We start from the raw sequence: 25,499 nt of genomic DNA, 5'->3' as shown, positions 1-25,499 counted from the left end.
CAACGGCAGGCATGGGTGAACGGTTGCGAACCGGGACACGTGGAGCTGTGGTTGCTGTCTGCCTGCGTGCGTGCTAAGTCGCTTCGGTGGTGTCTGACTTTCTGCGACCCCCATGGACTGTAGCCCGCCAGGCTCCTCTGCCCATTGGATTCTCCAGGCAAGAACACTGGAGGGGTTGCCGTGCCCGCCTCCAGGGGATCTTCCCAACCCAGGGATCGAACTCGCGTCTCTTACATCTCCCTGCATTGGCAGGCGGGTTCTTGACCACTAGCGCCACCTGGGAACTGTTTGCCCCTCACTGATTCTGAACAAAAACCTGAACTAAGGCCACTCCTGGACTGGCCCGCGGGCCTGACCCCAGTGCAAGCTCGCTCTTTCATATCTGGCTTCCCCTCGTCGGGAGGACTCTGCACCTGGGCTCCGAGGGGGAGGCCTGCCTGGTGGCTGGCTTTCCCATGGCTCCCCAGGACGTGCCGCACCCTGGACTGGGCTGCCTGAGACCTGCACACGTGAGAGGCTCCGTGCGCCAAACGGGCACTGGGCGGCCGCTGTGACGTGCCCAGTTAATCAAGCTTGCGGGATTTCCCTGGTGGTCCAGTGTGCAGGGGACACGGTGACCCTTGGTCTGAGAACTCAGATCAACACACCTCAGGGAAACTACACCCTTGCACCACAGCTACATGGAAGTCTGGGCGCTGAAGCTAGAGAAGCCCACAAACCACAGTGGAGATGCCCTGTGCTGCTACCTAGACCTGACACAAATAAATAAATAAATTTTTAAAAATCGTGTTTACATCTCTAAGAGGTTCAGCTGATGAGCACATCAACCTGTTCCTCACTTCCTTGCCAGTGGGATGCTGCCGGCACCCCAGACCTTCTCAGGCCTGCCCCTGCTTTAATGCCCACAGCGCTTCCCGCTGCAGCGAGTGAACGGAGGGCAGGGCCCTCCTAGCCGGTAACCCACGTGCGTGCAGCAGCCACTCGGGCTGGGTCCTTACTGTTTCACGAACGCTTCGTAGACCCCGCTGTCCCCAGCCACTGACTCATCCGAGACCGCAGCCGACACGCAGGCGGTCTTCTCCCCCGGCAAGTGGATTCCTCTTCTTTTTGGTAACGATTTTTCAACATCTAGGGAGGGCAGAGTGACAGCCACCATTAGGATTTCTTCTTAGGAAAAGTTAAGTCTAACACACACACACACACACACACACACACACATGCAGGCACACACATGGTTTGGTTCTGAGAAACTCAAAATAAAATTTCCACTGAGAATCAAGGATGTTACTATTCAAATCAACAGAAGTGGATGATTCCAGGCGCTATGAGTTACAAAATCCTGGGATACTTGTTATTTTGGTCATTATTTGGGAAAGAATCTGGTGTTCCCCGGTCCTGGGATATTTTAAGGGGAGGGATCAGTGGCACACACTCTCCTGAGTCCCCTGCCTCCCTTGTCTCTGTGATCACTACAGATGCCACGGTGGGGGGTAAGAAGCTCTCTGCCTCCTCAAGTGCTGGAGAAGTTTCCATAACAGCTTCTGGTGCTCGATGGAAGAAACGTCTCTCCAGTCTCCATCTCCCCAGCTGCTGCTCTAATAGAAGTTAAAGGGGAAACATCTTTGACTTACAGAATTCCTCACTGGCTAAATACCATTAAAAATTGTGAGTTACTGAATCCTCACTGACTCCCACTTAACTTTTATCTCTGACTCATATTCATGGCTGGGCGTCCTGCGGAGAGCCAGCAGCCTCGTCTGAAGCTGCGCTCCTGTGTAATAAGCTGCAAGCCCATGGAGCGCTTTCATCCTCGGCCAGCGGAGAGCAGGGATCCACACTGGTATGCATTTCGCCCCCCTTCTGAGTCGTGACTTTACATCTTGTTAAGATGTTTAAGTCTTGAGGCTCTAGATTCTGGATTGATTGCTGCCTTTCCCTTTTTATTTCTGGCAGGGCGAATGCTTCTTCCTTGATGATGGAGTGCCTTCTCTCCGCCCACCCCTCCTTCTCGAGTGGTGAAGGTGATGATATGATTTATTGATTACCCTCAGGAATAACCACAGCAGCCTGAAATTGACTTTGACGGTGACAGAGACTGACCGCGGAAGGACTTTGGAGGTATTCTTGATTTCCGCCATCCAGCAGGGACAGGACGAAATGCTCGGAAACTGTAAGGTCCTTTAGGCCCAGAGCACAGGAGAAAGGCACAAAACCCACTCCTCTTTCTTCCCTCTCTCTTGCTTTATCTTCCTTTCGTAGATGTCAGTGGTTTGTGGTAGGAACTGGGTTTGGCAGAGTTTGCATTGCTCAGCGTCACAGGGGTGATATTAACTCCTGTGAGCTGCGCACCAAGCGCCAGGCATGGCTGATGCTTCTGATGCATTATGAGAGCATCAACCTTCCCAGCACCCCACGAGGTAGATACAGTGCTGCCCCTACCTTGCAGGTGAGGAACTAATGAGCCTGAGAGATGGGGCAACGTGCTCGCTGGAACTGAGTGGCCCCTGAGATGCGAGTGCAGGTCCGGCTGGCTCCGGGGGGTGGTGGGCCCCAGTGCCACACACCGCACACCTTCCAGGGGGCAGGCGCGAGGCCCTGCAGCAGGTCTCTGCTTTGCTGGAGCCATTGTGTAAACACTGCTTCGGTGTTCCTTTTCTTTGCGGCTATTTATTTCAGTTAACACGTCACTTGCAGCTTTGGCACCTGCCGGGCGAGCGGCACACGAACCACCTAGCATCTTTGTGTGCACCCCGGGCACTGGAGTCTCTTTCTTATCGTGTTTGGGGCGGGCTCCTCAGACCATAGCTGTGACCACCTGCCAACCAAGGTGCATGCCGTCCCGGGATCTTTACAACCACATCTGCTGTATTAAAAGCTCCGGCCTCGCAAAAGCAAGCAATTAAAGCGTAGTAGATTCCTCCTCTGTTTCTGCCTCTCTGAGCTCGCAGGAGTGGGAACTCAACCCCATGGCAACTAGCTCTACAGCCAGAAGGTGGCAGGGCGATACCGCAGGCTGGGACCGCTGTCTCCAAATTAACTCTCCACGGAAAGGGAGAGTCTGGCATGAAACAGAAACTGTATTTATAGAGAATTCCCATAGCAATCTAAACATTGAACCTTGGTACTAATTAGCTGCTATGTTAATTGCCTTGGTTTGAATCTGTTTTAGGCCAACTTTGAAAAAAAAAAAAAGTCCTCTTCCCCACCTCACTATTTCAGAAACAGACCCTTATCTGAAAGCCTGAAGAATGTTCACAAAGTATGTCCCCAGGCAGCTGCAGGACACAGCAGGGTTCCAGATGACATAATGGACATTTAACGATTAAATCTATTAAATACGGAAGGAGATTTGTATTTGATGAGAAAAAAAAATGTGCAAGTTATAGCAATAAACGTTCTTTCCCAAATGAAGCCAAAATGAGAAAAGAGCAGCAGAAAGAGAAGGGGGACATGTACCAATACTTGCTCCCACAGAAAAAGCAACCTCCCCTCATCCTTTAAGATGGTTTGGCAGGGGCAGCTTAGAGCGGGGTCTCTGTGTACCTGCGGGCCCCTCGTACAGCGGCTCCTGAGCACACTCGCCGAGCTCCTTGTTCTCGTCCAGCAGAGACGAGGGCGCTCCTCCCGGGTCAGGGTCCAGCAGCAGCTGATGCTCTCTGAGGCTGATGTCTGCAAAGTGGCTGCTCAGCTCGCAGTCCTCAAAGTCAGCAGAGAACTGGTGGAGGGGGCTGCCGTGGGTAGACATGGGGAATGCACCTTCCAAGACCAAGGGGGAGCCAGGCGGGGACAGGGAAGACAGGGAGGACCTCGAGGACAGGGATGTCACGGACTTGGGGGGCTCGGCCAGGGGCGCGGGGTGGCCTGGGGCTGCGGCTGCGGCTGCCGCCCCCCCGGAGCCGCTCTGGCCAGGCTGGCTCGGGGACTTGGCCACCTCGTGTTCGTGGATGGTGGTGATGGGGCCGGAAGGCATGTAGCCGCCTTTCTCCTGCAGGAGGAAGTCCAGTTTGTACTGATAATCCGCGTCCAGCTGGTCGCCCTGGCTGGTGTAGTAGAGCTCGCTGGAGCTGAGGGAGTTGAGCGACCCTCTGCTGGACGTGTTCAGGGACCCCCGGCTGGAGGCCAGGGAGCCCAGGCTGCTTCCGGAGGACACGGACAGCGTGCTGGCGGAGAGGCTGGGAGGGGAAGGAGCACGGTGAGAGCCTGGACGTGGGCTTCCCTGGCGGCTCAGCGGCAGAGACCCCGCAGGCTGAGCAGCCACGCAGCCTGCGCGCCACAGCTACTGAGCCCGGGGGCTGCAGCTACTGACGCCCAGCACCCTGGAGCCTGTGCTCAGTGACAAGAGATGCCACTGCCACAAGCAGCCCAAGCACAGCAGCTAGAGAGGGGCCCCTGCTTGCCACAGCTGGAGAAAAGCCCACGCAGCAATGGAAAACCAGCACAGCCAAAATAAATAAATAAATAAAACAAAAACAAAACAAGAAACTTCAATGATGTGGATGGAAGCCCCTGCTGGCTCCTTCGGCAGAGAAGGAAGGAACCGAGTGATGCCAAAGATCAAGGCCAATGACCGGGTAAGGGCATCTGCTGGCACACCACATGTTTCCATGCCCAGTCTCGAACGTTTCCAACCCAGCTCTCTAAAGGCTCTTTAAGGAGCAATCCTACTCTTACCAAAAATACTCCTCCTTGTGTAAAAGTTTACAAAAAATTTAAAAAAGGGATCAAACATCTATTGATAAATCTATCTGCATAAATATCCAGACGCAACTGTGCAACTAAAAACATATAAAAGTGTGTGTGTGGAGGTAAACAGTATGAAGGGTTAATGCAATAACTTTACTTAAAGAACGAAATCTTTTATTGTGAGAGAGGAAAAGGCCAGCTTTTAAAGACAAAGGCCGCTAGGCTCACTCCCCTTCTTCCTCTTTCTGTGTATATTTTGGAAGTGAATGTGTGGCTATTTTAGGGCAAATCTCCCTTTTTAAAAGAAGGGATGATGTGGAGAAATGTGTTATTTTCCTAAGTATGTCCTGATCATTCAAATATATCTTCTTCCCAACACATTGCAAACAGCTTCCAAACAGGACCCTGGGGTTCATGAAAGCAAACAAACAAGTCTCTCCAACTTTAAATCTGGTCATCCAGGTTTTAACTGTACCAGTGTAACTATTTTCTTACTTTTAAGTCATCAAAAATAAAGAGGGGGTAATTGAAGCAGAATTGCAACATGCCTGAAGGTAGCCAAGAAAAATTTTCCCTTCAAGAACCAAACAGGCTTACTTTTTAAGTTGTGAATGCAAACATGTAGTTAATTTAGTAGTTTCTTCAAGTTTCTGTAGCAGCGCTTTCCTTTGCTCTTCCAATTTCAATCTAGACAAAAAAAAAAGAGAGAGAAATAAATTTATTTTCGACATAACTACGATAAGCATAGAAACTGAAGGGAAAATAAAAAGATTCTTATTATTTTCCCTTGTGAAATCCAAATGAACTCAACACAGAGAAAACAGAACCACCCATCAGAAGGAAAATGGTCAGAGCCATCCACAGCCACTGAGTGAAGGGGGAGAGATGTCCACATGGCCAGTGTTACTAGAACTTGTAGAATTCTGGTATTCTAAAATTTTCTTAAATGAGTAAAAAAACCCTCACACTCACAAATTAGGGAAAGACAGTGGGGAGGAAAAGAAAACAAAGGAGATGAGCAAAGAGTAAGGATCCTTCTGCAGGCTTGTGACTTCCGCTTCCGTTACTAAAACATCTGACAACAATAACAGGAATTAGGAAAGATCATCTGAGCATGGAATTTGGTAAGGACTGTTCTGAAATCATATTCAGTGACAAGAATTCCAATCTCATTTTGATGAGAATTCTGGCGATTAAGAAACAAATTAGTCCAGTGTCCATATTCCCAGTGTGAGCTAATCTTGGCTTAACCCTTTGAGCAAGCAAAAGACATAAAAGTGATTTCCATCGACAGCACCTCTTATCACCTGCAACTGGATTTTCATGAAACTTAATCCACATTCAGCTGAACAAGTTTTTATGAGACTGAAAAAAAAAATCCAAGTATTATGGGATTGTGTACTTGAGTAAGCCATTTTAAAAACACATCAAACATACTGTCTACGTCAGGGTCTTTAGACATCATTGAAAAGAGCAGAAAAGGACCCAGGAAATCACCACAATTTCAGTTCTGGGGTGGGCTGCTTACTGGCGTGTCCTCACGGTAAGTCACCTAACTGTGGTTCCTGACTTCATCTGTAAAATGGTGATTATAATCCTGCCGTGTCCACCTGCTAAGGCTGTGCAAGGGATCAAACGGAGCCAGCCACGTGCGTGAAAGAACTCCGCAGACATCAAAACCAATCTCCCGTGTTCAGAGCCTCAGCACACCCTGCAAGGTGCCAATACAAAAATTAGCTACTTTTCTTTGCAGAAAAAGAAAACTTCCCTAATTTTTCAACCTCTTTGAAATCCTATGTACGTTTTAGGCAGCGAGGAAACATGCCCATATTTTATTTATAGATATCTATCCTTGGATGTGTCAACCAACACAATTTCACTCTGTGTTAAAATTAAAAAAAAAAAAGTAACTCTTGTCATTTTGTTTAGTACTTCAAAGGGTGATAAATTCTTAATTCACAGCTTTCACAGGTGTATTTTGAAAAGGAGTATGGTCCCTATTTTTTTTTAAAATCTCTTACATATACACAAAAACAAGGACAAATATTAATTCAAAGTAGATGAATTAGAAGGTACACAAAGGTCTGGAGAAAGTCCTTCAATCTACCTGATATAGAAGCAGTACTTTTGAGGTAAGTTTTAAAACTAAGTGTCACACATATACGAAGGTTTTCTGGTGTGTTAAAAAGAGAGACATTACTTTGCCAACAAAGGTCCATCTAGTCAAAGATATGGTTTTTCCAGTAGTCATGTTTGGATGTGAGAGTTGGACTATAAAGAGAGCTGAGCACTGAAGAATTGATGCTTTTGAACTGTGGTGTTGGAGAAGACTCTTGAGAGTCCCTTGGACTGCAAGGAGATCCAACCAGTCCATCCTAAAGGAGATCAGTTCTGAATATTCATTGGAAGGACTGATGTTGAAGCTGAAACTCCGATACTTTGGCCACCTCATGCAAAGAGCTGACTCATTTGAAAAGACCCTGATGCTGGGAAAGACTGAAGGTGGGAGAAGGGGACGACAAAGGATGAGATGGTCGGATGGCATCACCAACTTGATGGACATGAGTTTGGGTGGACTCTGGGAGTTGGTGATGGACAGGGAGGCCTGGCGTGCTGCAGTCCATGGGGTCACAGAGTCAGACACGACTGAGCGACTGAACTGAACCGAAGGAGGCTTCAGTGTGACAGTGTGTTTCATGCTGCAATTTAAATTCGAAGCTTTCTGTTCTAGTCAGTCATACTTGATGGTCCCCGTGTCCTCCCTTGATGATGGCTCAGGTGCTGCTCTTCTGGACCCTTTCTGGTTCCCTTGAACCCCCAAGGCCTGGCCTGTGTCCCACCACTGGACCCTAAGCTCCTGGAGGGCAGGCCCCAGCTCTTTCTCCCCATTCCACCCAGGCTGCCTGGAGAGCCTGGGACCCCCTCCCCAGGCCCCGTCCAGCAGGTGTCTAGGTAGCAGGTCACTGAGAGAAGCTTAACGAAGGCTCCAGGAGTCACAGAAGCCCCGCCAGGTGGGTACGGCTGTCACTGTCCTTGGTCAAGCGCCCCACCTCCTGTCTTTGATGGGATCAGAGCCTCTCCCGGTGGGAGCTGGTTCCCAGTCTCCTTCCTGGGAAGTGACCTCTCCCCCTTCTTCTGTGGTAGGGCCCAAGATGCTGCTCAGAGGTCAGCCCTGTCTCCCCTCACCCTTCTCCAGCCGGGGCTGGTGGTCCTCCTGAGTGAGAAGGATCTCTTCCATCTGGCCTCAAAGGACCCCTCCCATGGTCCCACGGCTCCACACCACGGCTCGTCATACCCCTCAGCTCTGCCCCGGTGTCCCCAGGGTGAAGGCGCATATCCTCTATAGAAGGAACAAGTTCCTTTTCCATTAAAAAAAACCAAAAAACAAAATTACATTCATAACCCCTCCCACTTGCTACAAATTTTTTTTCAGTGAGTGAAGTGAAAGTCGCTCAGTCATATCTGATTCTTTGTGACCCCATGGACTGGACAGTCCATGGAATTCTCCAGGCCAGAATACTGGAGTGGGTAGCCATTCCCTTCTCCAGGGGATCTTCCCAACCCAGGGATCGAACCCAGGTCTCCCACATTGCAGGCGGATTCTGTACCAGCTGAGCCACAAGGGAAGCCCTTTTTTTCAGAACCAGTGGCAAAAATATTCATATAATTAAGAGAATGAAGACATCTTGGCAAGACATAAGGCAAAACCTCTAAGAGTTACGAAAAAAGAAGGAGCAATGTTAAGATCTTATCAGCTGTAGGAAAGCGCAGGGTTTAAGGAATTTCAGTAACTGTAAGGAAAGGACAGGCAGATGCATAGGAAGGCTTTTTTCATTTGAGAGCCCTTTCTCTTTGCGGGAGACGGGTCACAAGGAGCATTACTCGGCCGGATGCGCTTTATGACCACTAGGGGGCGAGCTTGATCTCCTTGGTCCTGTGAGTCAGTGACGCCTCAAGGACTGGGGCTGGGGGATTCTGGGGGCTCACCCGCCGGCTGAAAATTCATGTGAGTTCTGTGGGCTCCTGCAGAGACCACAAGTCAGTAACGACCCAGAATCTCACCTGAGAATCTCTTAAATCTTGAAATTGAAGAAACACAGACACAGACACTCAAGAGCATCAAGATAATTCAGGGAAACAACTTAAGTCTGCCTTCTGACCCTTACATTTTGTTCCTTTTGGTCTTGCTCAGATGGATCCCTACCTGGCCAGCCCGGCTCACACCTGCCTGTGGGCTGAGCCTGCAGCTCACAAGACTAGAGATGTCAGCACGGGAGGGGAGGAGACGCAGGGGAGTGACGACAAGTATTTAAGACGGTGAAAGGCTGTCATCTGTAACAGGTCCCCTGGATACTTTCTCACGCTCCCGAAAGCTGTGACGGGCAGCCACGAGTCATCTCCGTCAGCACCTTAACTCACGGAGGCCAACGCTCCTCACATGGTCACGATTAAACAGGTGCCCACGCTAACACGTGACTAGGAATGTCAGAGCTGCTTTTCCCTGCCCACCATCCCCACCTTCTCCACCACTCTACTTCTCAAATGCTTTGGTATTATGTTAACACACAACCTTAAACGCGTATAGAGGACAAGGCATGCAAGAAGCCAAGAAGTTTAAAAAAAAAAAGAAAAAAAAAGGGACTGGATTATGGCTGGGGATTCTAAACTTACTTCCAGGTCACCTGAAATATGCAAATGTGAATTTCTTGCCCTTCATTCTGCTCCTTACCTGTGGGCCTAAATGATGGGTGCAGGGTGGGGTTCTAAAGGGCTACTTGGCCTATGGTTGAGACAGGGAAACGGGTCTGGGCATCTGTCAGTGAGGCCTGGACCCTGGAGGGCGATGGCCTCATGGCAAACCTGTACACATGCGTCCCCCGGCCTGAGAGTGCAGCTGATCTGTTTACAGAACTGCATTTTTTTTTTAAGATCAAATGATTAATTTACACCTTCCCACAGGAAGATCTAAAAATGGCTTAAAGTATTTTCCTTTCTATTTTCCACCTGCTTCAGATGAGGGTTTTCAACTGACAAAGTCCAAGCGAACGTCTTGTGACCTGGTGAAATATCAAAGGGAGCAAGAGGTCTTTTCCTTGTGAACTGAAAAGCAATCAACTTTTGCATTCTTGTGAGTAATAAAGCCCAGAGTAGGAAGCTTTGGGCTGCTCTAACAGTCCAGATAATCTCTCTTATCAGAGTGTGATAGTTTACAGCCACTGTTATCAGACTGCATTCCTGGTTTTCTGTCAACATTCCTTACTTATTCAACATCTGTCTCAGGCATTTTCACGTTCTCAACAATTGTGGAGGAGCCAAGGGGCCCAAGGAGAGTGTGCTTTACTGCTCTACGGGGGGGAAGTCCTTTGTGCTGGCTCTCGGTCCACCAAGGGCAGGTGCGTTTGAGGCGGGGACGAACCTCTCGGCCAGGGCCTGGCTGGGCACGCCCCTCACGGCCAGCAGCTCCGCCTCCAGCCGCTGCCTCTCCGCCTCCAGGCTCTCCAGCTCATCCTGCGTGCGTCTCTGTGGGGTGACGAACTGCAGCTCCTTCAGAAGCTCTTCCTTCTCATGGATCAGCATCAGCTTCTCCTTCTCTACGTCCAGCGTCCCAGGCCACGCCTCGCTGTCCAGCTTCGACAGTTCAATTTTCAGGTTGGCCATACTGAAATAAAACCTAGAGTCAGTATCTTCTAAGAACCTATAATGGAGAATAATCTGAAAAATAATATGGTGGTGGTTTAGACGCTAAGGTGCGTCTCTTTTGTGACCCCATGGATGGTAGCCCACCAGGCCCCTCCGTCCATGGGATTCTCCAGGCAAGAATACTGGAGTGGGTTGCTATTCCCTTCTCCAGGGGATCTTCCCAACCCAGGGATCGAACCCATGCCTCCTGCATTGCAGGCAGATTCTTTACCATCTGAGCCACTGGGGAAGCCCCCCACCCCCAATAATATATGTGTGTATGTATAACTGAATCACCTGCCGTGCACCTGAAACACTGTGAGTCAACTGTGCTTCTATAAAATGTATATATTATGAAAAGAAAATAAGACAGAATAAAATAAAATGGCCATGTACATTCCAAGAAGTCCCAAGGCGGGGAAACACTAGGCAGGCTAAGTTTGGGGTTGACCCCCCAGGGGCGGCTGTGACGGGTGGGTGAGAGGCTGAGGGAACCGCAGCCCCTAGTCGGGTCCCTGAGCTGATGCTACACTTATTTCTCATCCGCCTCACCCTCCCCACCTTTAGAATCCAGGTTATCACACTTACTACCTGAAAAGAAGGATGAAGGTCAAACTACACAGATGCTTAAGAAGCAGAGGACCAGTCAGCCCTGATGTGTGGAGGAACACCTGAGGACTTTGTTAAAAAATAAACAAACCAGCAACTCTGGTGAGTGACGCCTGAAATGCTGTCATGCTGGCTCGCTTCCTCTGGGTTGAGATGCTGAACCCGGGCTACGCTGGCAGCAACTGAAGATCAGCCAGTCGGGGGAGGGGAGAAGACAGGGCTGGGCCACCCGGAACCACTACCAAGGCAGCCCCTCAAGGTTCCAGCATCGCCAGCGAAGAGCAGGCGGGCTGGGCCTCCTCCAGCCATGTCCTTGGGCCGTGCACAGGGAGCTTGATTCCCGCTCCGGGCCTGGGCGGAGTGTACGCCACGAGCCGGTCCCATGGACATGCGTCGACCTGGTCTTGCTCTGCACACAGCTGGCAGCTGGCAGCGGCAGCAGGAAGGGCCCTACCGGGGTGGTGGCAGGAAGGAGCGACGCGGCCAGGAGTGCGGGGAGGAGGAAAACGCAGCCAAGGGACTCCTCCCCAGCTTCATGATTTTGCTGATCCCAGTCCTCACCGTGTCTAGAGCTTCGTACTCAACCATCAAGTCAACTCCGATTCAATCAGAATGACCACCCGAATCCAATAACTTGGTTTGGGGCACTGTGAGGGCTGTCGGGACTGTTCACGAGAAGAATGGCACTTGGCTGTTTTGACCACAAGCACAAGACCAAGACAAACTATGGGGACTCCCCTGATGGTCCAGTGGCTAAGACCCCTCACTCCCAACTCCGGGGCTCTGGGTTCGATTCCTGGTCAGGGACCCAGGAATCGAACCAGATTCAGGAACCAGGGGCTCTGGGTTCGATTCCTGGTCAGGGAACCAGGAACCAGACCCTACATGTCACAACTAAGAGTTTGCAAGCTACAACTAAGACCTGGAGCAGCGAAACAAATAGATAAATAAATATCTTTCAAAAAGGTAAACTATGAACACAACTGATATTGGCATTAGGAACCCTATATTCCTATTTCAAAATGTTGGATGATTACTCTGGTATTATCACAGCACATAGCAGAAGATGATGAAGAGAGAAAAGGGGGTGCCTGCCCCCACTTTTAGATGGAAGAAGTTGTAGAAGAGAAGAAAAAGGTGATTGAAAAATGTTATCAGGACCAAGAGGGAAGTAGCTCCACATTCTTATGCCTTAAGTTTCCTGTTTGAGTTAAAAAGAAAGTTGCCACCTTAAACTGTGCTGTGTGTAAAATGTACTTGTGATTTTCACCTGTCGTCTGCACTTATGATAGATATAACATCAGCTATTCTTCAGCTTTAACCACAAAACTGTAAACAACTGTCTCAACGTACTGGAAAATTAATCATCAAAATGCTAAATAAGCATGATATTATTAGCTTCATTAAGCATGTAAAACAAAGGCTGCAGGAGAAAACAGGTTTCCGAGAAACACAACCCAAACACAAGTAAACACAAAATTCTTTACTCATTCAGAATTAAGGAAGAAAAAGCACTTTCAACACACACAGAAACCTCCGAGACTTACCATCTCCTCAGAATCACTAGTAACTAAAGCAAAACCTCGAATGGTAACAGAAACAGCAATGCAACCGAATGGGAAAGAACCAACATCTTAAGTCTTGATGGGACTGAACTAAACAACTGAAGTGCGGGCAATGATGTAGTGAAAGAAAGAACAGCACCTGTTGCTTGTGGGATCGGGCATTAGGTAGGTCTTGAATTTGATTTGGAAGGAGTGCGCTAAATCTGGGCAAGAAACCGTGACGCTTTCTGGGAACACCCAGAAGACAAGTGCTGCGTAAGCTCCAGATGGAGCCAGAGTCCAGCAGAAGCTCAAGCTGGCCCAACGGAAGCCAAGTCAAACCCCAGGGATGAAGGGGGATGAGGCTCGCCTCCCCAAGATTAATTCTGAGTTACGGCTGCTCTCCTTCGGAAAGCCAGACAGTGATCCTGGCTTTGTTTATGTCGGAGCCAAGGAGTTCTGGCGGCTCGGGGGCTGCTGTGCTCATAACCTGAGCGACCCGAACAGGCTCCCAGGTCCCCAGGCCGCAACAGCACAAAGGAGCCCTCAGTCCTGGTCGAGGGGAACCGCCAGTCCCGGACATGAGAAGCAGACAACGCGGTGCACGACACTTTTCCTACCCTCAAGACATTTACAATCCACCTGGGAAACTTTACAGGCATTAAAATTAGCCGGGTATTATGCTGCTCAGAGAGGCGAAGTGACTTGCTCAAGCTCACGGTGGTTAATAATTTGTGGAACAAAGCTTACAGTTCTTTCAGTAAATCAAAGAACCAAGTAATATTAGTAACAGAAGCCACGCAGAGGCAAATATTGGATTGAGGCAGATCAAATAATGGCATTGTTAAAGCCAGACAACCTCTAAGAAATCTGGCCAGTGACTTTTTTTTTAATTTTAAGATTTATTTATTTATTTTTTTGATGTGGATTGTTTTATAAAATCTTTATTGAATCTGTTACAATACTGCTTCTGTTTTATGCTTTGAGTTTTTTTTTTTTGGCTGCGAGGTCTATGGGATTCCCAGCTTCCCACCCCCTGCATTGGAAGACGAAGTCTTATCTACTGGACTGCCAAAGAAGCCCCTAGCCAATGACTTTTAAATTCTCATCATCACCAGTATTAACAGATGTACTTCAATATCCACCTACTGGGCTGCCTTGCAGTGAGAAACCACGCACGTTCTCAGCTGAGCAGCTCATGCTTCTGATAATACAGGCCTGTGCCCCCAGTGCCTTCCTAGATAACAGAACAGCAGCATCCTCACACTCTTAAAAGCAAAATGATGAAGGGTTTCGGTGTGACCCTCTCTCTCAGAACAAGCACAGTTCCTATGTTATGAAAACCTGCTCAGTCTGTCGCCAACTTGAGGACAGAGGAGTCTCCCAGACCCTCTCCGGAGGCACAGGTAAGGAAAAGGCAGTGAGGCTGTGCTGAAGAAGAGTGGAGAGGGTAAAGGAGGGACCACGACCAGAGCTGAGTGACACCCAGACATCCCCCAGGACGCCAGCGGGGGGCTTCCCTCCTACACCAAGGAAGGTGCTTGAAGCTGTTTACCTTCAAACTCCGAGCTGCTACCAAGCCCAGCACCCGAGTCTCTGCAGCACTGTCTGGGGAACCAACTTCCTCACTTTAAATTGTGAGTAGGTACCGTACAGCCTTAAAGCTTCTTCCTTCCAGGAAGAACGGCACAGTTCCATTCCTGCCCTTCTCATGAATTCTCCTCATTCTTTGGCTTTGGGTGGGGTCAGGGAGACCCCACAACCTTTATATTCCAAGATCTGAAAGGTGATCTCAGTAAAAAACGCATGGTGAGCGCCCAGCAGATGTCACCAGAGGAATAAAGATGAATTCTGGAAAACGCCGGGTGAGCCCACTGACCACTGACCGCCACACGGTCCCCTGGTCTTACCTTCTTTTGGCTTCTTCATACTGGAGGCTCAGCCTGACCTTTTCAGCTAAATTTGATCTACTTCTCACTCCGATCTAGTTAAAAAAAACAAAAGGGGAAGAAGTCAATTAACTCTGCTAATGAATGAAGTAAAACTGCTTTTGTTTCTAGGAAGTACGAGTAATTGAAAAGCTAAAGAAGATAGCATCGAAATTGGGAACACCAGTTTGCAAAGGCACTTACTTTCGCGTCTCAGTGGGGACAAAACATTTCTTTTTAATTCAAGCTTGTTGAATTTTTTTCAAAGACTTTAACATCATTTTCTCTACACATTAAAATCAGGATTAAAAAAAAATTAGGTAAATGCTTCTGGTGTCTAAGAGTTTATGAAGGGCGTACAGGTCAATAAAAATTTATGAACTAGAACTAATTTCCTTGTCTCTGTGAGCCAGAATTTCCATCATTTAACTTCCAAATGCATAAACATAAATAAATTACTTCAAAAATTAATTTTTCAAACAGGTAAGCGCTACTGTTGATCTCTATCTGTTTTACTTTCATAGCACAGAATTCAAAGAACACAAAAATTACTGGGAACTTATTGAAAAGTAAATATCTGCTAATGGTGTCCCAAAAGGTAGACTATAAACTGGTAATAATATTCAAACCACATTAAATATTTTCAAGTGCCAGGTATAAACCACCAAACATTTTAATATAATCAACTTCAGATGTGTAAAAACAAGTTCTTTGGTTTCATTTTTAAAGGCATATATTTATGTTTTTCATTAGCCTTAATGTGTATTTGGAAGGACCTTAATTTCCAAGGCTCTAAACTTAAGAGGAAAACTTAAATTCTCACGTGTCTCTTGTCTTTCAATAGGGTCTGTGAATAAATACAGTATGAGAAAGTTTGAACCAAGCTATTTATCTGGACAGATTCTGATATGCTTGGCACCTAGGCAGAAAAGATAAGGCTAAGGTTTGTAAATCCAGTCTTATGAGTACGAAATGCTGCATGCACACAGCCGGAACTTGCACCCCTTTTCTGGCCCCCGTCCCATCTGCCAGCGACGCTATAATCAGGGCCCTTCCACACGGATGACTTACATCGCCGGAGATGCTGGTTTGTGAGCCTACGTCCAGGGTCTGTCTGGAGAGGGAGAGACGCGAGCTCACGGGACTGGATCTCAGGTCTGGCTCAGATGTGCCGATGCTCTGGTCCACGTGAAACCGCCCCTGCAGCTTAGCAAGGCTCTGTTCAGGAAACACAAAGCACGTCGTAGAGCCGAGCACTGAAGAGGGTGAAACTTCCCCGCCAGGGAAAAATTACGTCGAAAGAGCTAATCTCAGTGGAAACAACAATTCCTTTATCTTAGTGGGTGTTTATCACTTTAAATGACTGAAAAAAATAAGGGTACAAGACAGTTTTTGCACATACATGCAGACTCTGAAAATATGTGAGATCATATTAAAACAGGCTATATTCTCTTTCTCAAGATAGCCTGGGAATTCTTCACCCTGTGAATCATGGTATCTTTATATTTAATAGATGCATTTCTTATTTAAAAATTTTTTTGAATTAACTTTTAATTGAAGTATAGTGAATTATAATGCTAGGGTAATTACTGCTGTACAGCAAAGTGACTCCATTATACATACAAATGCATTTCTCTTTTTGAAAAATTTGTTAAAAAGTCTATTTTAATGAGGGCTACCCATTTTATGTAGTAGAAATTCTGGAGACATGGGATACCTGTAATGCAATCTCATTTTAGATAAAACAGGCAAACTTCCTACTGAGAAGATATCTACAGTTATGCCATTTGATATCTGGATAGGATCCAAGAGATTATTTAGCTCACATAGATGTTAGAGATTAGGAAACTGAGGCCCAGAAGCTGCAGTTGATCAGTACCTGCAATGATGTTTGTTTTGGGAAAGTGCATAATTACAACTGAACATGGCTGCTGTCAGCATCCAGGTTTAATATAGGGAGTTTATTTTAGACGGAAGATGTGAGCCAGTGATAGCATTAAAAATGAAAAATCTAAACTTCTACCAACAACCCCCCCTTACAAAACACTAACAAAAATGTAAGAAGCTCATTATTATCAGCTTTAAGAAGAGCCAGGATTTATTCCTGATATATAAAATCCTCATGATAAGAAATTAGGACTATCAGAGACCTGATACTTGTTTTTCACCTAACCTCTATTTTCTTTCAAAGGCATTTTTATACAAAATATATATATTTTTATACAAAATGTATGAGGGATAAAACATAAATGGTCACATGGAATAATACATTACAAAAAAGAACAAAGAATCCTTTTAAAGACTTTGGACAAGTCTCTTCTACATTTTTCTTGTGAACAGTGAAAAGATGTATATTTTTCAAACCTATCTGGGATGACCGCGAATTCAATTAATTTAGTAGCACATGACTAGTATGTTTTAAAATGAAATAGAGGAGACTAGGAAATAAAATCAAAGTATATTACTAGTATCAAAAGCAAGCGTATATTACTAGTATCAAAAGCAAGCACATTTCTGTGAAATCTGGTGTGTGTGTGTATATCTACAGGTGAAGATATTTGTGTTACTGTGTTTTGATGAAAAATATATTTCTTACTGTGGGTCAAATCCAAAGAGGTTTGAAAGTCACAGAAGATATCTAAAGTCCTTTTCAGCTCTGTTGTTGATTTCTAGATCTATTACTTACTTTACATATTTTAGTAATTTAAAAGTTATCTAATTTTTAAACTTAATCTGGCCTACGTATAAATTCAAAGTTTACAGGAAGAATCAAAGAGGACCTAAAATTGGTAAATTATGAAGGTCCAATGTAAATCTGTACAAGAACCATTAACTTTTTTTCCAGGGATGACTGATTTAATCAGCAGGCTCACTGTAGAACAACAACAAAAAGCGTGTCCAAGTAAAGTTCTGTATGCGTTACATGTATGTTAGAACCATCTCTTCTGAAGCCAGACTGCCTGGGTTTGAACCTCGGTATCGGCTGTGTGACTTTCAGTAACTTAACTTCGCTGTACTGTGGTTTTCGTGTCTGTAAGTTGAGAATAATAACAGAGCCTATCTTTAGGGCTACTGTGAAAATTAAATGAAGTACTTCTATGCAAAACAGGCAGAAGACCGTCTGGCTCGAAGTCAGTATTTTAAGTATTTGCTATTATTACTGTTGTCTTTTATATTTAATTGCTTCTTGAAAGCTATTTTAAAAATCCCCCAACGCAAAATTATATGGGTTCAAGAATATATACTTGTATTCAACCAGAATTTTGGAAACTGACATTAAGTAGCTCAATATTTTATTTAAATGTAGAGGTTCTGTTCACCATGGGCTGAAACATTTTTCGAAAGACACAGACTAAATCCTAACCCAGCCAGGTGAAGAATTCCAAATATCTGAATTATTACAAAGAATTCTCAGTGCTTGTGATAATTATGGGATAGAAGGAGGGGAGGAGGAGGAAGAGATACCTCTTTAAAAAAAAACCTGACCGCATGTGCTATATACAGAAGCAGAACACTGCTCGCGCAACAGTTGTTTTATCTACACGTGGGGCTGGGTCAGTGGAGCTCAGGTCGTACGGTGAGGCATGTACAGGTGAGACCAGGGCATCTAGTGCCGTCAGCCTGTCTCGCAGGTGACTCCACAGCTGCCCCCCAGCTGGCTCAGCATCTCTCCGTGCCACTCCCAGCTAGCACTTGAGAATCTCCTGGGGTGGGGAGTAACTTTTCTAAGCTCCTCGCACCCCTCCCCCACTTCTCAAGGCCTATTATCTACTTACTGATGGCAGGTGACATGCCCTTTCTGTATCCTGGGCTAAGGATCACTGGTTTAGATAACCCCGCCTATCAGGGCTCCGCCTGAAGTTTGCAGTGAGTTGCAGGGCACACCAAGACACCAATCTCCACACACAGGCTCCAGGATCCACCAGCCCCTGTCTCAAAGGTCACCCAAAGCCAGCCTTCAAATAAGCATATCAGAGCCTTAGAACCCATCTGTCCTCCTCCAAGGTAGCGGCTGGCTCAGTATCTGTAACCATCTCCAATGAGACCAAATTCCGTATGAATGGGATGCAGGCGGGGGTGGGGGGGTTGGGGTTGTGGTGGAAAGGGGCCGTCCAGACTCTGATGGAGAACTTTCTGCTCAAGGACAATTTCTGAGGCCCAAGAAGGTAGCAGTAGTTTGACTTGACCCCAAAAAAATGTTCTATCACATACCTGCATCAGATCTTGTTTTTCTTTTTCTCCTGAGCTAATAGCCTTTCTGATAGATTTCAGTTCCATTAGGATGGCTTTGGCTTCACTAAGTTCATAGCCACTCTGGCCTCCAGACATTTTTTTATCAATTCTGTTAAAAGAGAGGGGGAAAAAAACAATCAAAGAATATCAGAGTACAGGCTAAACAGACAGCGGGAACTGGGTGTGGGGATGTTGTGGTTAGCTGATGTTTAGTGCTGGACTCACACACAGCAGCTTCAGGGTGGTGGTCTCTCCTCCTTTCTCGTCTGACTGCTTCGAGATGAGACCCCTGCCACCCCCGACCTCATACCCAGCCCACTGCCATCAGCGTCGGGCTCAGGCTTCTTGTTTACAGTCTGGTTGGGTGGTCCCACCGCTGGCTGAACTCAAACCTCATCACACACTGATCCTGGCAAAGGTTCGGGGCTCGAGGAACTGATTGAGCAGGAAGACAGAAATGCCAGTAAACTGGGCAAGCCCAGGAACCTTGGGATTCATCGCTGCCGTCTAATTTTACGTGCCGCGACGTCTGTGCAAAACCTAGCACAGGGCACAGTCTGGTGACTGTTAATAAAGGGTGGCGATTTTCGCTTATACTAGTGAGTATCCTATAATGCTTGGATTGTTTGGTTAGTTTCTTGTTTCTTTTTAAATATATGAAAAGTATTCTATTTTTATGACAATTATGAGTCAAGATAACATTGCCTGTCTTGCTGAATGAGTTAAAATCTAGCAACAAGACGCAAGGGCAGACGTGTTCATTTGTCCGTTGATGTTGAATCAAGAGCTCGCAGTGAGCTTGCCGACTAGTACTTGGTAAGCAGTGCTCGCTTACTGAACGTCCAGTTTCCAGGGTCACCCTACGTCAGAGGATTTCAGGTAACTGAAGGGGTCACCGGACCCAACCAAATGACCTAATTCTTAAAAAAAAAAAAAAGGTTAAAGTTCTTCATCATCACCTATGCTGCTTGGGACTCATTAGGAAGAACCTGGGCTTTACTTCAGAAACACACTGCCACCCCCCTGTCCCACCAGCCAACAGTGCTGTATGACACACGGTCTCGGGCATGTCCTGTCTAATTCCCAGACTCTCCGGAGATACGGCACCTATTAAATCACAGAAAACTGTCTCTAAGCTAATTTGGTTTAAAACATTTACTAATTTGTATTTATTTCAATGTGAAGGGTATAGTCTGAAAAAAAAAAATTAACGTCATATTATCTTATTCATGCTTTTAAAGTTTACTCAAATGAGGGCAGTTTGTAGATAACTTATTTTTACAAGTAGCACTTTAGAAAATATTTTATGGGGCTGAACAAGTGATTAAAGTCTGAAAGAACCTAAGAAAATAAAATAAATCTCATCATAAATCAGTTCTATAATATAGTATATACAACCGTGCCACTGGATGGACCAAAGCAGAAATAACGCCTCTCTTGCTGGTGTCCATCTACACATAAGCTACACTATTGCTGAGGGCCAAAGTCCAACCCGGGACCACAGTCTCAAATGAATAACACAGAGAATACAACTACATTCATTCATCCAGCATAAACGATGGCACCGGGTAGAATGACAACCGGGGCTTAAATCGGTACACATTCCACAAAATTATTCCATTTTACTGTGAGTGCGAAGTTGCAAAATCCTACAGCGGGATTCTGCTTAAATTTATTCCTGAAATATATTTTCGGTCATAACCCCAAGTAAGATTCCCTTTAGTATCAGGAACGTGATTTCTTGAAAAATATGGTCTCTGGGTATAATCAATTATGATTCAATCTTCTGGTAGTATGGTGGTAAACATTTGAATGAAAACAGCTTTATTCTGTCTATAGTTAAGATGCACGAGAGGCGTCTAACGTTAGATATGGTATCTCTCTGCTCTTGGTTCCTCAGATTAGAATCACTGCAAGAGAAAGCCTGGGTTTCTACAACAAATGGCTATTGTTTTCTTGTGGAATGTTATTGACAGATTCTTAAACATGCCTTGGATTCCTATAAAAATTGCTTGCAAGCAAACTGCTTTGAAACAATATATCATTGTTACATCGATATAACAAAAACAGTAAGTTTGGCTAACCTTTAATCCTGGTGGTGACATGAGTTATAATTTCTTGTGTCTTAAAAGTATGTAACGTGTGGCTAAATGCTTCCTGGTGTTCCTACCCTGACGCCCTCCTGTATGTTGATGGACAACTGACTAAACAACACATTTAGGGTAAGCCAGGTCTGCTCAGGTTCTGGGGCTGTGCTGCAACCTCCACAGAGGTTCTCTGAACAGAGCTGGACCTGGGAACCATGTCGGGGGTCTTGGGATGGAGACCAGACACATGTGTTTTTTTTTAAGAGCTCCTCAGATTATTCTAATATGTAGTCAGGTTGGAGAACCACCAGGGTGGGAGCATCTAAAAGAATCTCATGGTCATGATTACATGAGGTGAGTGTCTGAGATGAAAGTCATGTGGCTGGTGACGGAGAGAAGCGATGGGGGTCCCGAAATACAGCTCTTCAACCAAACACACAGAACGATCTGCTCAGATGGCCCGGCCAGTGAACACGTGGGATCTTTAACGGGGTGACACCTTGCTGCCTCGGATGCTGTGGAGGCAGACGGAGGAAGGGCATAAACCTGCCTGGAGAGGAGCCTCTCGGGAAGCCCCGGTGCATCCTGCCTCACTGCTGGGGCCCCATGTGGGGCAGCAGGAGAGGAGAAGGGGACTGGAAGGGCCGCCGGATGCCTTTCAAGGGACGATGGCTTCAGCCCTCCCCGAGGCCGTGGGCTGCGTGAACCATCACCGTGTCCCTGCCTCGGAGATCCTGGGGTGGGTGCTGCAGGAGCTGGATGCCTGGGTGCACGTCGGGGCCTGGGAACAGGGCAGGGAGCCCCAGTCCTCCAATCTGCCCTCCATCATCCGCATTCTCCTTTGACCTGGCTCAGCCTGGGGCCGGGGTCCAGCGGACTTCAGCACAAAGCAGGAAAGGGCAGAGGGAACTCAGGGGCCCGGACACGCACTTAGCCCCTCCACAGACACCCCTGACTGGCTCCGTGAGGGTGGGAGGCATCAGAGGCAGACAGGCCCCCTGGGTTGGGCTCCAAAGAGAACCTGGTCACCCCAGCTCGTCCTGGGCCCCATCTCCCCGCTCTGTCTCCACCTAAGGCCGGCTGGTGGGCCTGCGAGATGAAGCTGAGTCTCTCACTTTGGTTTCCTTGGGTCTTCAACCTATTAGGGAAAACTTCAGACCTTTTCAAAGTGTATAGTAGATTTTCCCAAGTGTTTTTTTATTGTTCTATGGTTGATTGTTTTCTTGTGGGTTTTTTTTTTTTTTTGGTGCCAAGCTTTCCTACTTGACTACTCTTTGAGAAAACCCTTATGTCATCTGCACTTCTGCTTTCTTTGGACTGGCTCAGGGGTCTTGGATTATTTGAGAGTTTTTTGAGTATTTTTTGAGTATTTTCATACTCACTGTTTCAGAGTGGCGAAGCCTTGTTCTTTATAGAGCAATTCCTGCTTCATCTGTGAGAGTTCTCGCTTCAGGTTTTTGACCTTTTGTGAGAAAATATAAATATGAATGTTTGTAAATAATTAGCAACACAGTTTTAAAAGGTAACCTATTAGTAAACTATTAAACACGTAAACACAGCCACTGGTTTAACGTTTACTTGACTCGTTTCCCCTGGATATATATTCCATGGAAAGAGAGTAAGTAAGTTTAGATGATCGGTGATGCACATTATTCCTCAAAGTTGCTCTCATTATTTTATGCAGCAGAATTGCTCTGAGCCGGACATCAAGACTGGTGGTGCCAGGCGGCACTTCTGTGGCCACCCCACGAAGGCCATTACTCTGTTTTGTTCAGTTCGCAGTATTTCCCAAGAGCTGAACTTGTCTGTGTACTGGTTTCCTGGCTGTCCCCCATGGCAGAGTAAGCGGCATCACTTCGGCTGTGCCCCCAAACTTGCAGAGTGATACCGCAGGGTCAATAATTTGTTGTCGAATGGGTAACAATTATTTTTTCCCCGTTATCTTTGGAAACAAGAATACTAAAACCTGCCAGGTCAGAGATATGGTACAAGCCTGGTTCAGTCACAAACTAAAGGTCTTCTCATGGGTGTCAGAAACTTAGTTGCATATAGTAAGTTGCAGCCTGGAGTTTTAAGCACGTTCTGCTGTATAGTAATTCCGTGTGTTTTGCACTTTTATTTCCTGTTTACTCATTCCACAAATATGTGTTGACTCTCCTTAGTGTATCAGACCCTGGGTCTGAAAGTGTGAACACAACAAATCTGATCTTTGCCTTTATGGGTTTTACAGAACAACGAGGGAGCCTGACATTGAGCAAATAATTGTCCAATGAAATAAACCTTACCAATTGCCACTGGTGATCGAAAAGAAAAGCACAGGATACTTCAAGATATAAAATGGGGACAGAGGGACTTCCCTGGCCAGAAGGCCCATAGGCCTCACTGATAGAAGGGTCCCTGTAGGGTGGAGCTTGGGGACACACCCTAAGCTGCGCGGGGCCAGGGCAACCTCAGCAGGCGTCTGATTTAGCGATGCTGCCACTGCTGCGTTACAGAGGTGCCATGTGGGCAGGAGGTGGGATCGGAGAAGGAGGCCCGAGGACACAGCACCTGAAGCCACGCTGAGGATCTCTAAATCTCCTAAGAACAATGAGAATCAAGGCGGGATTGTAGAGCAGGAGCGGCTTCATGGCTGCAGAAGGCCACTGCGGTGACTACAGTGGCCCAAAGGGCCGTCCTATCTGCAAGGTGGGTGGGCGTGCTACAGGAGACGCTTCAGAGGTAGAACCAACAGCACGGGGTGGTGGCCTCAGTGTGGACGGTGACGGAGAAGATGTGCAAAAAGTGAAAGGCAAAGTCGCTCAGTCGTGTCCGACTCTTTGAGACCCCATGACTACACAATCCATGGAATTCTCCAGGTCAGATACTAGAGTGGGTAGCCTTTCTCTTCTCCAGGGGATATTCCCGACCCAGGGATCGAACCCAGCTCTCCCACACTGCAGGCAGATTCTTTACCAGCTGAGCCACCAGGGAAGCCCAAAAATATTGGACTGGGGGGGAAGATCAAGGGTTTCTGGTAAGACAATTATTTTTCTGATATAGAAGGGAGGGTCACTGACATAAGGATGCGGTTTTTACATGCATGCGCATAAGTGAGATCATCTAGAGAGACTGTGTGCGCAGAAGGGATGAAAGTTCAAAAACAGAACAACTTGGGCATCTGCAGTGCTCAGAGGTCCATGAGCGGAGGAGATACAGGACATGGTGAAGCAGAGGCAAGAGAAGCCAGGGAAACAGAGAGCACTGTGGACCAGAAGGGGAAAAAGTCAAGAGGGAGAAGAGCCACTCTGAGGACTCACAATGAGGATGAGGGCGGTATGACACTCATGATTCTAGACCGTGAGGCCCAGGATTTTGGACACAGTAGATGCTGCATAATTTACCTGCTGGGTTTACCAGAAGGCTTAACAGTTTGAGCCCTAACACACTTCTGTTTTATTAGGGAAAAGGAAACAGAAATAATTGTGTTAGAAGAACATAAATGTCTGTGTGTGTGTAACCGAATCACTTTGCTGTGTAAGAGGGATTAACAACATTGCAAATCAACGATACTTCAGTAAGAGTAAACTAAAACAATTGTGTTGCAGGACCCAATTCCTTACTACACAGAGAGGTACAGATGATGTTCCTGGACCCCAAGGAGGAGAGGCTCACCCTGGCCAGGGAGGAGGGGTGGCCTGGGAGAGGAGGGTCTTGTAGGTGCTTTAACATTCACACAGAGCAACAAGCTCATGCACAGTGTCCAGCGAAGACACTCCAGTTTTAGCGTCAGATTATGACATCAGAAGCCATCAACAATTTCAGTTCAGTCCACGTGTGATTCTACTTCTGAGCACTCTCAAACAGTTTTCTACCAAAAAAGACCAGCATTTTTATTTAAAAATAGTAGCAGCAGCAGAAATCCAAAAGATCAATAGTAACTCAAATAGCTGAGCTGAAACCTGTGTCTACCTTTGAAAACACAGTTGATAGAAACATGATGCTATCTGTTGAGCCCTCTTGGAACAACCAAATTAAAAGTGTGTCTCACAGACATAAAACTTGAAAATCATTTGGACTTCGATGACACATCCATCAAATTTCTTTCAAAAATGATCATTTAAGGACTTCCCTGGTGTTACAGTGGATGGGAATCTGCCAGTCAGTGCAGGAGACACGCGTTCCACCCCTGGTCCGGGAAGACCCCACGTGTCACGGAGCGACTAGGAGTGTGCACCACAGCTACCAAGCCTGTGTGCTGCAACTATTGAAGCCGTGTGCCTAGAGTCTGTGCTCCGCAACGAGAGGCCACTGCCAAGAAGAGTTGCCCCTGCTCACTAACTAGAGAAAGCCCATCCACAGCAACAAAGGTCCAGAGCAGTCCAAAAAAAAAAAGTTTTTTTTTAATGATCGTTTAAAATTTAAATACATTTCTGACAACTCAGACTCTGCTCTGCTTAAGTGACGTGAGACTGTATTGTGTGCTGGGTGACAATGATAGAGGAGACTGACGTACCTGTGCTTTCCTTTCTCCTCCGTTATTTACTTTACCTACACTTGGCTGGAAGCTACTGCTTTTATCCTGGGGAGGCTTCTGAATGGATTACATGAGTGATTCTCAGCTGCCTAACATCAATGTGCATTTTAATTTGTTCAGGATGAAAATGTTTGATTCTATTATAATGATAAGTGAAAACAGGTATTATTTCCAACTCAACATTATTTGGGATTGTTTCTGGTTTTTAAGAGTTTGGTCT

The 25,499-nt window shown here is 46.6% G+C and overlaps 1 protein-coding gene across 3 annotated transcripts in view; it reads right to left on the bottom strand.

The window, feature by feature from the left end:
* WWC2 (WW and C2 domain containing 2) overlaps positions 1-25,499 on the bottom strand; it is a 152,076-nt gene that overhangs the window by 26,880 nt on the left and 99,697 nt on the right. For all 3 annotated transcript variants that reach the window (XM_086379907.1, XM_086379905.1, XM_086379906.1), the window contains 8 exons: positions 22,146-22,225; positions 18,656-18,785; positions 15,515-15,661; positions 14,426-14,499; positions 10,100-10,342; positions 5,281-5,370; positions 3,544-4,172; positions 999-1,128 (listed from right to left, as the gene is read on the bottom strand). In XM_086379907.1, the coding sequence (XP_086236033.1) occupies positions 999-1,128; positions 3,544-4,172; positions 5,281-5,370; positions 10,100-10,342; positions 14,426-14,499; positions 15,515-15,661; positions 18,656-18,785; positions 22,146-22,225 (1,523 nt within the window). The remainder of the gene's footprint in view (positions 1-998; positions 1,129-3,543; positions 4,173-5,280; positions 5,371-10,099; positions 10,343-14,425; positions 14,500-15,514; positions 15,662-18,655; positions 18,786-22,145; positions 22,226-25,499) is intronic.

Source organism: Bos grunniens, chromosome 27, assembly GCF_055505025.1.
Source record: "Bos grunniens cultivar Pamir isolate PY7600 chromosome 27, Bosgru_T2T1.0, whole genome shotgun sequence".
NCBI lineage: Eukaryota > Metazoa > Chordata > Mammalia > Artiodactyla > Bovidae > Bos > Bos grunniens.
This window is presented reverse-complemented; position numbering and strand designations above follow the sequence as displayed.